This window comes from Rissa tridactyla, chromosome 19, assembly GCF_028500815.1.
Source record: "Rissa tridactyla isolate bRisTri1 chromosome 19, bRisTri1.patW.cur.20221130, whole genome shotgun sequence".
Classification (NCBI taxonomy): domain Eukaryota; kingdom Metazoa; phylum Chordata; class Aves; order Charadriiformes; family Laridae; genus Rissa; species Rissa tridactyla.
The window spans coordinates 3037903-3054200 of NC_071484.1; the positions used below are offsets into that span (position 1 = coordinate 3037903).

Here is a 16298-nt window from a genome sequence, read left to right on the forward strand (position 1 = left end):
CCAGCACACCATCAGAAAGTGACCCTCCCCAATACCCCGTCCCCCTGGAAAAATTCTAGCCAGCAATTTTTGACATTTGTCTTTCCCTTTTATTGGGCATATATTGCCTTTTCAGTAGCATTTTTTTGCATGCATATATATGTAGAAAATCTCTTGCTCATCACATGTTTAAATGTCAGCGGGAAGGGAAGAATATATTATTGGAATATTTTTGGTTTGTTTTCTCTGTTCTGTCTGTCAGGATAATATTGGACACCGCTTACTCCAGAAACATGGGTGGAAGCTGGGCCAGGGATTGGGAAAGTCACTGCAGGGTAAGTCCAGTAGCTTGTATCTGAAACGTTCAACACCAGCTTCAGTCTGTAACAAAACTATTTCTGCTTTTTTTTTTGTTGTTGTTCCTAGATTAGATTTTCTTTCCGTTATTAATATATCCAAACAAATGCACTGTTGAGTTTCATATTTAGCAATTTGCCAGTGGAAGCTGCTGCCTCACTTACCGGTACAGGTTAGACGCGATGTGTGTGTGTCGTGTACGGATCACCGCGTTTGGCCTCGGAGGGAGGTAAATTAACTGCCTACTTACTAACGGGTAGTTGTGCAGCTTCTAAAACCGTAATAATGATATTCTGCTGGCTGGACGCTTTGGTATTAAAAGAATTAAAAATACAAGCTGGTTCCAGAGATTGGTGTGCATGTTTCACAGTGGTGTCAGAAGCCATTAGAAGGCGAGTAAGAGGGCCCACTGAAGACTGAAAGTAGTGGCAGAGGTTCTCACGGATGGGCTTCTAGTTTCTCCAGAGGGCTTTCACGGCTTTGACTTATTCCTGTTCCCCCTGCAGTCTTTTTGTCAGGGATTTAGCAAATCTCCTTGAGACGCTGGCGTGCTGGTTGAGCCAATGCACTTAGTCCTTGTGCTGTCTTGAGCCTCAATTCTCCCTGTGACGCTAAATCCCGTGGCTTAAATTGAGCCCGTGCTGGCCAGTCCGTGTGGGTGGCTTTGGCCAGTCCGTGTGGGTGGCTTTGGCCATTCCCCTGGCCAGTAGCTGTTCGGCAGAGGTGCCAGCTGAGGTGGGAGCACACAACCAACCCTGTTGTGTTGAGAAGAACTGAAGGTAGTGCTTCCCATCAGTTACTCCTCCTGAGCTGCTGGTGGATCCAGCGTCTGGATACTGGGAGTGGGGCGCTCAGCATTTATCTACGAGAACCTGTGCAGGTTCTGTAGAAACTTCTTGAAGTGTTTGAAGCCGACTTCCTCCAAGTAACTCCCTCGTGTTCCCATACCCTTAGTCTGAAGACCTGGGAGCTTGTAAGTGGACTTCCCTGCTCCTACAGCGAGCCCGTTAGAGATAAGTATGTCTGCGCTGTGGAGGACTGTTGAGAGGTAACGAGTTCTCTGAGCTCTGGGAATGCGTATTAATTTCTCGGACTAAGGCACTCTAACTTCTCAGACAGGACTGCATTGGTGGTTAATGCTTCTTGCCTCCTCTAACATGGTGTCATTTGAAATCCTCTGGTTAACACATGGTGCTCTTACAGTCCTCTTGTGTCCCGTGCTGGTGCCAAAGCTCAGGACATGGTTGTAGTTGTCACCTCTTGGGCTTCTGCTTTGGCATGGCGTTCACTGGTGTGATTGGGTCTGTGTTCTCTTTTGGGTGCCCCATATTGCTCTGCGCATCACCAGTGTGGAAACACGAAGACTTGAAAGAAGCTGAAGCCCTCTCGCAGCCCTGGCGGCGTTCGGATGCGCAGCCCCGAGGGTTCCCATGCCGTGGGGTGTAGCAGGCACTGACGTGACGGAGCAAACAGCAGATGAGTGTGTAGTCTTGGGTTTGGGGCAAGAGCGTGGTGTCACCGTGTCCTGAGGACGGAGAGCCAGGGTTTCCCCCGGCGTTGATCAGGCTTTTGCTTTTGGATACTTTTCCAGATTTAGATATTCCCACTCAGCATTTCAAAGCATTGAATCTGCACCGTATCTCTTACGTGTTATTCAAGCTCTGGTGATTTGAACTGTCTGGAAGGTACGGTGAAATCCTGGGTATGGGCTGTGAGGGTTTTCCTGCGTCTGCTGCATTTTAATAGAAATGCAGTAATTAAAATAGCCTGTCTAGTTTAACCCAGGTAGGTGCTGAAACCTCCCTAATGTGCGCTTTGCAGAGCATGCAGGAATTGGTTCTGCTCGACAGAAAGACTTCAAGGGCACTCCCTCTTCTTACGAGCGGCTACAGCCTGTGCCTGTTGCCTGTGGCATTGATGATCGTGTTGGGAGTGCTTAATTCATTATCCAGTGACCTTTTTACGTGAATCTTAGATTGTCCCAAAATCCAAATATAAACTGCCAGGAAGGAAACATTTGTATCCGATTTTAATCTTCTTCTAGGAGTTTGAAGAGTAAAGTCACTCGATGTGCACTGAGAATCGAAGAGCAAAACAAACAGGTTCTTCCTCTCTTCCATGCTGCCTTCCTGTTCAGGAGAGACCAGGAGGGGTTTCTAAGGAGATGTAGGGATAGCAAATGCAGAGCATCTCTGCTTGCTTCGTGCTGTGCTTGAGCCTAAACTCCTAAACAGCCTGCGGTTGAGAGGGCCAGCAGAAGGAGAACCACTTCAAGTAGGTTTTAGCTGTGGACACAGTATCTGACCTCCTGCATTTGGCTGCAGAAGGTGTTTGCCGCAAACCCTCAAAAACCTGAGTTTTGGTTTACATAAATGGAATTGGTACTGCATTCATCTTTTTTTCCATGCAGTTGACTTCAGATTAAAAGGAAGCTGATGAATTCAGCGTGCTTATTTTTGTTATGTAGCTTTTAATTCTAGATGTTCATCTGAACTGGGCTCACTCTTAATTTTAAGATTCACTGAAACTAATACTACGTTATGTTTGCCAGTCAGAAATACTTATTTCTTCTAGTAAGACCATTATTTTGTTGTGCAACAAGAACTTGTGATGGCTTCCATCGTGTTAACTCCCCGCTGTGGATATAATCCAGCGGTGAGAGTGCTGAACTGTTTCTCTGGGCAGAAACTGGAATAGCCTAAAATTCACACTTGCCAAATATTGGTGCTAAAACTCTGCTGTTGTAGTACAAAGGTGCCCAGCAGATTGGCTCCTTCTCTCCAATGTCTCCAAAGCAGGATGGTTTTGTACCTGCTGGCTGCTGCCTTGTGGTGTAACTCTCATTAACCATCGGAGCAGGCGTCTGTGTGATGCTGGTGGAAGAGCTGAGCTACTCAGATAAGAAAATAAATAATCCATGCCCTTAAGGACAGGAGCTGTTACTCTAACACATCTGCATCCTTTGTTTTATTTTAGGTGCGTTTGGAGTGGGGTATCAGACAGGGGTAGTGCTGTTGTCTCCGACCGTGCAGGTGCTAGAATATTGGTTTGGAGAAGCTCGTAATGAATTCAGCAGAGTCATTCCTCTGCTCCTCTCTTCTGATGGTTTTCACATATCTTTCCCCCAGCCAACTTGTGTTATATTTGGAAATGATGCTTCGACTTGCTCACAGCCAATGAATACGAAGAAGCAGAACCAGGGGGTTGCTAGATGACAGAGATCTTTTTTTTTTTAATCTGGAAAGTATGGTACAAGGAACCGCTTTTCTCTAGAGACTGTGTGATGGTGGTGCCCTAACAGAGGAGAAAATGGTGATTGAAGACTGTTTAGTCTTTTTTGGGGGGGGGGGGGGGGGCGACAGGACACATGTGTAGCTGATAATATAGAATTCTGTGGTCTACTGAAAAAAAAAAAAGCTAGCAAAAGATGTGGTTAAGAACACTGGCTGACCTTCGTGTGAAGTCCTGTGCTAAATGAGACCAAGGATTCTCAATAAATCAGAGGAGTTCCGTGAGTCAGAAGGGGAACGAGAGGGCTGAGTGAAATCTCAAATTCAAATACTAATGATTTCTCTTGGAAGAAGTATTTCACATTAAGTTAGAGTAGTATTATGAAAAGCATTGAGAGATTGACATGCAGAAGTGGTATAATTTTAATCAGACTTTTGGAAAATATTTTTATAAGCTCTTCACGCTTCCCCTGTGTTTTCAGTTTTTTGACAAGTCGTGTTTAAAAAATAATGATCCTGTGCTGAAAACTTCTGTTTTCTGTTTTGCTCCTTGTGTGTTTAATACGAGGTAATAGTACTCTAGGGGTATAGGTGCAAGACAACCAGCAATAGTTTAATCTTATTTAATTAGACCAGGGACAACTGAACAGAGCAGGTGAATGCTATCCTTAGGAAAGACAAAGGCTATTACTTGGCTTTGCCAGAGATCACGGGAACGTGTGACTTCATTTGATGCGCTCAGGAGGAGGATGACATGTAGGACACGCCGTGCAATGACCTGGCATTTCAGACTGGCTGATGTTTTAATTTGGCTCTCTCGAATTGGTCACCTAGCTCATTTGAGGAGTCACAGCCAAAGAATTCCGTGGCGCTCTGGAATGAGGTCAGGACTACAGCGTGTGTGTGGGAGGAATATCTCATCGAGCTGGCCAGGGTGGACCTGATGGGCTTTCAGGGGTAGTTAATGCCCCCATCTCTGGTATTGCAGAGCCAATTCCCAGCCATCTCCCCGCTCCCGTGGCTGTCCCACTGCTTCCCCTGTCCTAGCAGGGCTGCGGAGGGTGGGCAGCCCCCAAGGGATGGTCTCCTGCAGAGAGAGGCGGTGTGGAGGTTTGGACAGTGCTGGCCCGTCACTTAGGAAGGTTTGTCTGATGTTTTCTGCTCGTACGGAAGGGACCATCGGAAAGGATTGACCAGCTTTGGTGGACAGGGCTGGCACATACTTACCTCGTCACCCCTTGAGTAGGTGCTGGGTAATAACTGTAGTTATTCACGGAATCCCAGCCTGGCCGGGGCTGGAAGGGCCCTCTGGAGACCATCCCCTCCAACCCCCGGCCAGCGCAGGGTCACCCAGAGCAGGTGGCACAGGAACGCGGCCAGGCGGGGTTGGAATGTCTCCAGAGACGGAGACTCCCCCACCTCTCTGGGCAGCCTGTGCCAGGGCTCTGCCACCCTCACAGCAAAGAAGTTCCTCCTCCTGTTGAGATGGAACTTCCCAGGGGCAAGTTTGTGCCCGCTTTTCTAAATTTGCCTTTTTTAAAGTCCTCTGTTAACAAAATGTGTTTCACTGCAGCCTTGACTCTTTAAAAACTGCTCCAACACCTGTAGAGAAAGCAGTTGAGTTTCCCCACACCACCAGCTATCTCCCTTCGCACGCAGTGTGTAGCGTGTAATTAATTTGATACATTGAAAAGCATCGATTTAATTCGTCTTCCCACAGTATTCCCAAGACTGGGATTATCCTGGTCTCTTGTGGTATGTCTGAGAGGTGAATCAGAATCTAGTATTTTGCTATGGCAACAGATAATGTATGTTTTTGTCATGGCATAGTTACTCTTAAGTATTTGTGTTGTTGAATCAAAGAGCTTAGAAAATACGAGGTTTTTGTGTGGAACTGGAATTGAGCCTTGAAACTTCGTGCAAGTTTGCTCCTCGGTTGTCTGTAGGGGACTAACGCAGCTCTTTTGTGATGATTTTTTGACTATTGTTGTGGCGAAACGTGAAACGAAGTTAAGTTTCAAGGTGGACGGCAAGGCTCTCTGTGGGATGCTGTTTTGTACTAGCACTTGGGTTATCTCAATTTTTCCGAAAATAAAAACAGCAGGTGGTTCTGTTTAGAAAAGGGGCAGAACCCCCCCGTTTGGGGCAGTTAGTTGAAGCAGCAGTAGCTTTACCTGTAGCCTTTGGTCCCAAAGAAAGGCCGTCTGTCCCCTGATTCCTATTTAGCGATGGCGTCCTTTTTCTTTGCTTATGTTTTTAGCAAAGTTTGGGCATCGTTTCAGCGTGACTCTTCTGGAAGGCTGGCTGAATCCTCCTGGGGAGCAGAACTGCGATTGTCGTGGCGGAGGCAGTGCCGTGTAAAGCCATGAAGCCCTTCCTGCCCACTCGTTCTCTTCCACTCGGGCTAAAAACAATAAACCCTTTCCAAATTGTCAAGGCAGTGCTGCTCCTGTTGATCAAGGTGTGCTGCAAACTCACGGTATAAATCGCACTGGTGACACGTAGACAGCAGCAGTTACAAGCGTGCATAACAGAGCTTTGATTTTATTTTTATCCTTTCGTGAGCTTATAAATTATCTAACAAGGTAGCGAAGCCGGGTATATCAGATTTGTTAGAAAATGCTAGAATTCAGTTCCTCCGTCTAACTGTATTTTTATTGCATGGTTTTCAATTAAAAAAAAAAAAAGCACAAGTGGATTTCTGCTCTGACTTGCAAATTCTGTGATGATAAATTTAGTCGCTCCCCCCCCCCCTTCAGTTATACTACGCTGTGGTTCTTATTTGGCACGTTCTTCGCTAAATCTGTTCAGACAAGCTCCTGTCTTCCCTCTCGATATAAGGGCTGAGCGGAATGAAAGATCGGAACCGTCTGAAGGAGGATGTGCAGAGAGGAGGGGAGCCTGCGGGTGAAGAAGTGGTCCTGTGGCTCCGGCAGGAAATAGCCCTTCCCTGGCAGCCTCCGCCAGAATTCTCATTTCTGAGATCGAGCTCAGGAAGAGTCGCTATTCCAAGACCCCGTCAGGTGGCCGCGGGTGATGCACACCATGTTTTCTGGATGCCAGCTTCGTTAGACGCCTGGGGAGTAATAAGCAGAGCTTCGACTGCTCGAGCGACTGAGATCAGTCGCAAATGCGATCGCTTGGCAGCTGCGGCTTGGAGAAATAAACTCAGGGTTTGAATTCCAGAGGTCTCGAATCCTGGCTCTGTCACCAGTTCCCCAAATGGCTTACAGCGAATATATTGATGTATTTTTCCATTTGTTAAATCCTCTGATCTCACGAAGGCAGACAGAGTAGATGTTTGTGAGGCCTTGAGAACATGGAACAATGAGCATCCGAGAAAAACACCATGAGGAAATGAGGAATGTTATATTTCTTTCTGGGTTTTGAAGCTTAGTAATGAATACAAGAAAATATGGAAGAGAAAGATAAAAATGTTAAACAGTGCCTTTATTCATTAAGAAGGGAATGATTTGGCAGTCTTAGCCAAGAAACAGACGTGAACACAATCTTATCTTCTTGTATCTTAACACGTCCTCGCGGGAACCTGAGTTCTGGCGTAGACTAACATTCCCACTTGTGGTGTTTGCAACATCAATCATTGCAGGAGTTTTAAGACTACTATTTTCATGTGAAGTTGGCTTTGAAAAACCTGGGTAATGTGGCTTTGAGAGCCTGCTATCGTCACACCGATCTTCAGCGCCGCGTGGAAATCCACAAGACCGCAGAGCTAGAGGAAGGTTTACTCAATGTCTGGGTTGGGGAAGCACTCGTCCCCGTGTTTGCTTGCGCACGTGCAAGAGCCTTCCTTCGATTACGGGTGATAAGTTTATGGGTTACTTGAGCGTGCAGAGTCAATGAAATCCTTGTTCTTTCAGTGACGCGTGCTTGTTGCGACAGAGATGTCCTTCTCTTGGCTGAGTGTCAGGCTTTATTGCCCTTTGTGCTCGTATAATGTTAAAGCACTTTTATTGAGCTGTGAAGGGTGGGTGTGTGGGAAGCGAAGTGGCCGTGGCCGCGCACAACCTACCCCCGCTCTCGCGGTGTAACCTCAGATCAGCCCTTTTCACCTACCGAGGTGAAGACAGGCAGCGACTCATCTCTGATTTCTGTTCTGGATCAACCAGGACCTATGTTCTTCCTCTAACATCTTCCATGTCCTTCTTTAATACCATTGATCCTCATTGGGGTTAGGGATGTTTTTTTGACCCAGACTCTGCTATGTGCCTTCCCTTGCAGCAGCTGAGGGAGCTATGCTCGGTTTTCGGCAAGTGTCACCCTTGGCCTGTGTGTTGAAGAAGTTTTAAGGTCCTCTTTGAAATTTTCCATGTGATTGGGGTGTTTGCAACTTGTCCCTTGCATGTCTTTCTCCCTTGCTTAGTAAGGATTAAGTTCACAGCGCAGCTTTTGTCTACTTGGAGAACAGTTTCTCCTCACTGGGACTTGACACTTGTCCTGAGGATGGCAGACATTTGAATTTCTTGATTGTTTGTGACCCCTTCCAGAAACCGAACATAAACAGGATGAGCTCGCAAATCTAATTCCCCAAGGAGACCAGGATAAAAGGCTGCCCTTGTTTGTTTCTTTGTTTGCTTCTTGCAGCAATCCGAACAAGCTCGATAACGTAGCCTCGTTTTTAGCCAGCGAGGAGCACCACAGAGCATGCCAGGGCTTGTTCCCTGGGAAAAATGAGTGGATTTCCTCATCTCTCCCCTTTTGAAGCACTGAATGAGGAGTCTGAATTGTCAAGGTGAGGGCTGTTGGGCTATCGATGACGCCCTGCGGCTGTGGTGCGCTGCTGTGGGCGCCCACACCGGACTGCGGGCACCGATGGCCTTTTGCAGCCCTGGCGGGGTTTGTACCGCAGGTGGTGCACGCACCGACCCTCATCCACCGCAGCAAACCCAGCGACGTGATCGCGGAACACCCCAGCGCTGCCTCTGCACAGCCGTGGCTCTGACCTCTGCGGTAGTCCCTTTCCAAGAGCAACTGAAACCTCCTGGAAGGTTGTCTCTTACCCGGGGTTTGTTTTCGGTTGTAGCATAAAGATAGCAAATAAGGAAAAATCCTCTGTGCTCGATGTGATCACGTCCTGTGGTTGTATCTTCCCGAGACTCTCGGTTCATGAAATTCTTCTCTGATGAAGAGTGTGATATCAGGCGCTCCTCTAGGATTATATCCCACAAAGCTTGTACCTGGGAGGAATTTCTATTAAGGAGTCAATGCAGTGAGCAGGATTAAGGCTGTTCTGTTACCTCCCTGGCGCTTACATGCAGCGCATAAGCGATACACTGAGATATATTTGATTGAATTACCTGAACGCGTAATTCTGGGGGTACCTTTCCCCCCCCCCCCCCCCCCCCCAGTGGGAGCATCCTGTTCTTTTTGTCCTTTAAACAGACCATCAGAAACGTTTTGTGTCTGTGGTGGAGCGCGCTATTGCTGGCAGGACGAGTTCTGAATCCGCAAATTGTCAATGAAAACCGTTTTCTGTTTTGACTGTTTAAAGAAAAAAAAAAAAAAAGATGATAAAATGTGTGCTAGTGTTGACAACGCCGGCGTTTCGAGCTGGGCTCAGATGGTGCGTCCATCTGGTGCAGGGTCCTGTTCTGAAGAGCGGAGCAGCATCGACCCGCTGTGTCCGGAGCTGGATCCCCAACCCGCAGCCATGGGATGCTGCTCCTCCACCGACACCACCCCGCGGGGGCTCGTCCTAAAGCCCCGAAGCATCAGGATTCACTCTTTTCCCAAGATTTGTTAATTTAGAGCGCTGCTGACAAAGTATTTGCTCATATTCAATCACTTTGTGCAATTAAAGAGGAGTGAATGTGGAGAATTCCGAATTCTGCCTTCTCCCTGCCGCTGGTGGGGCTCTGGGCAGGGGGGTGGATTTAGGGCTGAGCAGTTCTTTCCACAAGCCTGGGAGAAAGGCTTCCCCATTTCTTTGGGAACAGGGGAACCAAAGCAAGTATATCCGGTCAGTTTTGAAATCTCATTTCATTTCTGAATTAAGGAAACAACTACAAATTGAATTTACTTGAAGAAATTAGATTTTCTACGGTGCAACGCCTCAGTAAGCTGTTTGTTTTTCCCATCTTGTTGGAGATTTATGCTTTATCCTCTCCGAGGATAAAAAACCGAGAGGTTTTCCCCTCGTGTGGAAGAATTTTATACAATAACCCTCTGTGCTCTGGGGTTTGCAGCCTGGGATGGGACCAGTCTCTGAAGGAGAGAGTTTGTGACCTGGTTCAGAAAGAAAATACGTTTTCTGGGGTGTAGGGGATGGGACCCGGACACAGCTTTGTGTGTTCTGCATGATTTAATGTATGGGGGGGGTTCGTTATCGGTGTGGCCGTGTTGCAACCCTGCACAGCGGCATGAAGTGTGGGAATTGTGGCTTTTTCTTGAAATCTTGGTTTTTCCCTTCAAAGTATGTCAGTGTACCCAAAAAAGATTAGCAGGAGCCCTAAACCTGGGAGCCCCGCAACGTCCGAGAGTCACGTTTCCGTGCTGGTAAAACCGTGTTGTCTTGCACAGTAGCTCTGGAATAAGTTTTCTTGAGGAAGTTCTTTAAAAGGAGAACTTAACGAGCTTAATTTAAGTCTGTTTTCCCCTTTGGCTGGTCTCCACCTTCGCCCAGCCCCTTGGCACCCAGCGGGGCGAGCGGTGGCCCTTCGGCGACACGGAGCCCGTGGCTCTCCGAGGGCACGGACCGAGGCTGCCCCGGCTCCGATGGCCCAGTGCTTTGCGTGTCCTGCCGTGTCGGTGTCGGGGACGGTGGCAGCGCTGTCCCTAGCCCTGTTACCTGCCCGAAGTGCTGGGACGTGGCACTTGTCACCTGGATGTCACGCTGGCTGGTATTTCGTTCATAATTAAATGATGGTTAAGTTTAAAACAAAGGCATCGCTTTTTGCATTGAATATTCTCCTCATACCTGAAAACAGAGCTCCGTTTGACCCAAAATATTGCTAATTGCCTTAAGATTCTGATTTGTTTCCTTTTTAAACCGCCTGCTTAAATGTGCCTCGGTGTCTCTTGTAAACTGGGCCGTCACCAGGAGCTCGACCGCTTCCAACACCCAAAAACTCTGCTCGACACCCAATAACAACTGCTCCAAAATGTACCCGCTCCCTGATTCCACAGGGCAAAGCATGGCGATGGGGTGGAGGGGTGAGGAAGAAGCCTCGTATTACTATTATTTTATTTTTTTTTATTTATTTTTTTTTTAAAACCCATCCTCCCTGCCTACTACAAACGGCCTATTTTCTGCCCCTCATGGTTTCTGCCTAACAAATGGTGTTTCTTTTTTACAGCGTTATGATCCTGGACTTGTTGTGGTGATGGTAAACTTAGCAGTGGTAATTTTTTATTTTCAGACTGAATTACTCCTTTTGTCATCAGTGCACCAATATGTTAGGCTTACTTTCTCTGTTGTAGCCATCATCCTTCTGCTTGGTCTTTCATTTTCCTTTCCTTTCCTTTCTTTATGCACACTTGTCTGATCCTTGTTCATTAAAGGGTATTGCTAAGAAGGGATGTTTCTGTTTGTGTTAGAACTGCCAAAATCAGTTTAAACGTAAATTTCTAATACTGTCCAAACCTGATTATTTATTACCCCCCCCCCCCCCCCCCCCCCAACACGATGGGCGCTAGCACTTGCTACTGCAATTTCTGAATAGATTTTGGAAAAAAAAAAACAAACAACCAAACCAAACAAAAAAACCAAAACTTTGACTGCCTTAGAAGGCAAAAGTACTGATGCATTGATGTACGCAGGGGTTTACGCAGGCTGCATTGAAAGATCTTGATTGCTGGAGAAGCAAACAAACACCAAAAAAAAAAAAAACCAAAAACCAAAAAACAAACAAACAAACAAACAAAAAACCAAAAAAACCAAAAAAAACCCCCAAAAAACACAAACCAAAAACAAAAAGAAAAAAAGCTTGCACAAAAAAAATAATAAATTAAACAAATTGTTGGCGCTTGCTGCCAGCCATTCCATTTGGGTTCACCGCTTACCAGTAAATCCCTGGCTGAGACGTTATGAAAGTGATATTGCACTTAGGAAGTCATTTTTATAACCTGTCTTTAATTTGGTCCTTTTGCTAAAAATTGCAGTCACTGCTTACTTTATTATACCATTGGGCGTAAGAGAAACATCTTCAAACAGAGCGCTCCCAACGCCAGCTCGATACAAAATACTATTTCGGATCGGCGCAACAAAGAGGTTTTTTTTGGACTTGGTGGATATACGCCTGTCAAATGTACGGGCGTATAAACGAAACCAGAAAGCGATTAATTAAAATTAACTTGTTTCTGAAAGAAAAACCGCATCAAGTCCGGCCAGAGCGGGTTCCCTTGGAGGACTCCGGGGTCTGAGATCTGTGGCCCGGAGTTAGGGAATGCTGATATTGGAGAAGAGAAGCTGATGCCTGTACAGGCATTTCCGAAGCAGTTTTAAAGGCTTTAACCCTTTGCCCATGTGGATGGCAATTTTTGGCATGATTAAAACCTGTAGATCTTTGAGCCCAAAGGTATAATATATGTGTATGTGTGTATAACAAAACAGTTGTTTACACCAAAACCAGAGCGATAATAAGGGAAGTAAACATTCTGTTTTTTCACTCAAGGTACGCACCGGGTAAGGTAAGTACTTTCTCAGTGGGCTTACATCACAACGACCAGCGCCAGTTGTGATGTAAAAATACAAATAATCATAATAATTTAAAAAAAAAAAAAAAGCTGTGGTAGTAAAGTGCTTGTCTGCCCCATTTTGCTTTGTTTGGCTGGTTATGAGTGGATTAAAGATATGTTTAAAAATACATATATATATATACGTATAAAAAATCTCCAGCATAGTTTGATTAGTTCAAAGTCAATTTTCTTCGCAACTAGTCCTTTTCACAGCTTACGGGGGAGAAGAGCAGTGGTAGAGCATCTCTGCAGGAGCTGGGGAAGCCGCTGCCCGACCCCCTGGCCTGGACCGGGCAGTCGCGTTGGATGGAGGCACTTTGGTTTCTGTGCTCAGCTTTCCTCGCTCCTGGGAAGGGACAAAAGTCGGCAGGAGGGAGGCTTCCGCATCTCTTACAGGACAGTCCCAATCAATTATTAATGTGGTAGGGCAGTAAAATGTATTTAATGCTTTTTTTCACTCGCATCAGACGATGAGGAGTATGATGTGGGAGCGTTGAGGGGGAGGTCCGTTCCTCAAGTCCTGCCCTAGGACTTGTCGCGGTTGAACATTAACCGCGAGACTATTTTACGTGACCAGTTAACGTTCAGAAAATACCATTTATCAGTGCTCGGGGTGCATTTAGCCGGTTTGGAGCCCAGAAGCAGGTTTGGCCGTAAGCTGTGAGAATGGCTTGTGTTTGGTTCACTGTAGCTTTCTGGTCTCTGCACTCCAAGGCAAGATCTCTAACCACCCAAACCCAATGTGTGACGCGAGCTGTGGCCACGGAGCGGCCGCTGACCTCCTCTCTGTGTGTTCCTCTTACAGGGAGGACGGATCCCATCCCTATCGTCGTCAAGTACGATGTCATGGGCATGGGGCGGATGGAGATGGAGGTAAGCTCACCCGGCTGCACCCCCTCGCTCCTTGCATGGCTCTCGGGGAGCTGGTAGGGACGGCATTTAAAAGTGAGAATTTGCGCATCAAAGGTAAACAAAAACATGCTCTTAAATCAACACAGTAAGAAAACGCTTCTCAAAAATACAGCCACTGTTTACCCGTGGGCACCTGAGTTCTGAGGTCGGGATGCTATCCGAAATTCCTGGGCTTTGCGGTTTCACGTCCGCCTGCTGGCGGCCCCCACCTGGGATTAACGAGCCATTTGGCATCTGGGTTATGGTGCGGGCTGACAAAAGAGGAAGAGCGAAGTACAGCATGCAAATATTCTGTTTCGAACCTCGTCTTTAGGTTACGCATTCTGACGGTCTCAGTGTGTGTTTATGATGGTGCAAAGTATTTATGGGACAAATTGCATCTTTTCTTCTTTCTTTTTTTCTTAAAAAAAAAAAAAAGCTCGACTACGCCGAAGATGCCACTGAGCGGAGGCGTGTACTGGAGGTGGAGAAAGAAGACACGGAGGAGCTGAGGCAGAAATACAAGGTACTGGAACAGGGGCATTAACATCAGAGTTCTCTCGGGCTGAAGGGGACGGGATTTGTTCTGATAGGACACAGCTCTTCTCCTTAGGCTGCGGTAACGGTAGTAGGAATAAAGTATTTTTGGTTTCTGTTGTCATTGAGATTATTTATATTTTAACAAACTGGTTATGCGCTTCCTGGAGTTAACCTTGGTGTTTGTTTAGCTGTTTGAGAGCTACAGGATAGCGGCGGGGCTTTCGCTGTGTGCTTTGCTCCTCTCCTGGAAGGAACAGGCCCAGGGTAAGCAGCACGTTTCCTTCCCTAGACCCAGGGCTGCCAGGTTTTTCTAGGGAACCTGCCACGTTGGCAGCGCAAAATCTGCAGATGCGAATGTTAGGTGGGCAGTTATCAGCTGGAAGTGGGGTACATCTTTGGTCGTTACTGAGCCAGCATCATGATATTGCCGTATAAATCCTGCTTTAGAGGACGTGGCTCCGGTTTTGAGAAATCGATGGGCTGTATCTCTTTGGAAGAATTTTCTCAGGCAGCATTTAAAAAAAAAAAAAAATTCTGTATTTCCATAGGGTTTACAAAACCTGGGGTTTTTTTTTGGAAGCCAAAGACTGTTATCTTCTTCATGACAAAAATGGGGCATGGTGATGGCATTGAGCGTGACATCTTGGAGCGTGCTTGGATTAGCTGTAACTGAGTTCTCTGTGGAGACATGGTCTTTGCTAGTCCTTTAATCCACTCTTCCGCTCACCAGCCTGTGAAGTACCTCGAGTCGTAGGAAAGCCTGGTCGTTTAATTGTCCTGAGATTTGGGATGTAGCGGGGTTGAAGAAGAGCCCTAGACATTTGAATAAAGTGCCAGTTTTGCATAAGTTTTAAATCTTGGAGGAATGACGGAAAAGTAGTTTCAATTCCGTTAAAATTAAACATAACCGTGGCAAATCTAAAATTCCATTTCACCGGTTCAGCAGTTAATACTGCAGGCAGTTTATTCAGCTACAAAAACTCATAGTCTCCCTTCCTGATTTTTTTTTTCTTTTCCTCTTAAGTTGAGACCTTGACTTGCTTCCTAAGTGAATTGATGGTATTTTTGTTCATTTAAAAATAAAACCATTGTAATTACTTTTAAAGCTAATTATTACTTTGGTGCTGAAGGCAGTTAATGATCTCTTCTGGCACGCTTTAAAGTACGACTGTGCTCCTAAATAGGCTTATGCAGCCAGCGCTGAACGGTTCCTCTACGTCCAGGTGCACCTTCTCCTTGAAGATTTTTCTCCTTTTTGTTGTGTTTTATCTCCTGCTGGGCGGCGTGCTGCTCTGCCGCTGTGATGGGAAGGTTTGGCCGGTGTCGGGCTGCGTGTGGCCGAAAGCCCGGCTCCCCCTCTGCCGCCAACCCCCAGCCGCCACGCTGGGCATCCTCAGGCGGCAGCAGCTGTCGCGGACAAAGTATTTCTTCGTTTCGGGGTGCTTGGGAGGAGCCCTTGTGCGAACGGCCCGTCAGGATGTTTTGTCTCAGGTCTGCAATGCGATTTATGGCAAAGTTCTTGGGTTTTGCAATTGTCTTTTCAAACGCGGCTGAACGTGCGTTGCTCTCAGCCTGTCTTGTCTTCCTGCCAGCGTTCAGCGCAGAGTTTGGTTTTTTTTTTTTTTTTTTCCAGGCAGTGAAGCAGTAACAGTCCCTCCCAGCTCGGATGTGTTTTTATTAGCGTGCTTTATCGTTAGGCTCTTGCGTTTCTGTATTAATCTGTGAAAATCTCTGCAATCGTGATTTTTTTTTTTTTTTTTTCCGTGGCTCCGCAGGAGGCCATTATGTAATTGCCAACTGTGGCCGCATCCCGATTAGCCATTCACCCCACCTCAAAGGGATTGCCGATAACTCTGCAACCCAGAAGCAAGCAAGAAATGCTCTTTAATTCCCCCCTTTTTTTTTTCTTTTTTTTTTTTTTTTTTTTTTTTGGGTGGGTGGAGATTCTGCTCATTCAAAGGGCTGTGTTTTCGTTGTTTAGCCACAGGATGCTTTCTGGAAAAAGCCCTGCCCATGGCACAGGAAGCTTGTTCGGGGTTTCAGAGGAACTTTAAATGTCATTGTTCTGTGGATCTCACGCTGCTCTGTTTTCCTTTCTTGTCTTCCTGGGGATCTGCTTCAGGCTCAAACCTCTAGATAGTTTCGTTGGTGGTTTGTTTTTTTTTTTCCTTCTTAGCAGAGGCCTCCAGTAATAGATGGAAGCAGGAACTTGAAATAGATTTTTTTTTTCTTTATTATTATTTAGAAGGTGAACAGAAATAGAAAAAAAAAAATCTTTTAGCAGTGGAATATTTCAGATTCTTCTCCACATCCCCCCCCCCGTTGAAATTTTTTACATTAATTTTGCATTATAGAAAACATGCTCAGCAATATTATTTTAATCTAATTTTCATGTGGTAACTGGGAGATTAAACCGTATCGCCTTGAACCAAGATCTTAAGTAAAAAGGAAAAAAAAGCTTTCGTAGTATTACCTTTCTTAAATGTTTGCTAACTCCTCTTGCTAGTGCAAGGAAACTTCCCCGTAAGAAATTTGTATTGAAGACAGAAACTCTTAAATTCTTAGGTGCTTTATCTCAAATGTTAGGCTATTTTTTCTTATATATAA

General features: G+C 46.1%; 1 protein-coding gene across 3 annotated transcripts in view; it reads left to right on the plus strand.

Moving 5' to 3' along the window:
• Positions 1-16298, plus strand: part of GPATCH8 (G-patch domain containing 8) — a 59478-nt gene that overhangs the window by 23992 nt on the left and 19188 nt on the right. For 2 of the 3 annotated variants that reach the window (XM_054224142.1, XM_054224143.1), the window contains 3 exons: positions 242-314; positions 13066-13133; positions 13591-13677. In XM_054224142.1, the coding sequence (XP_054080117.1) occupies positions 242-314; positions 13066-13133; positions 13591-13677 (228 nt within the window). Of the gene's footprint in view, positions 1-241; positions 315-10879; positions 10925-13065; positions 13134-13590; positions 13678-16298 lie in introns of all 3 variants that reach the window. The other variant, XM_054224144.1, reaches the window with a different exon arrangement.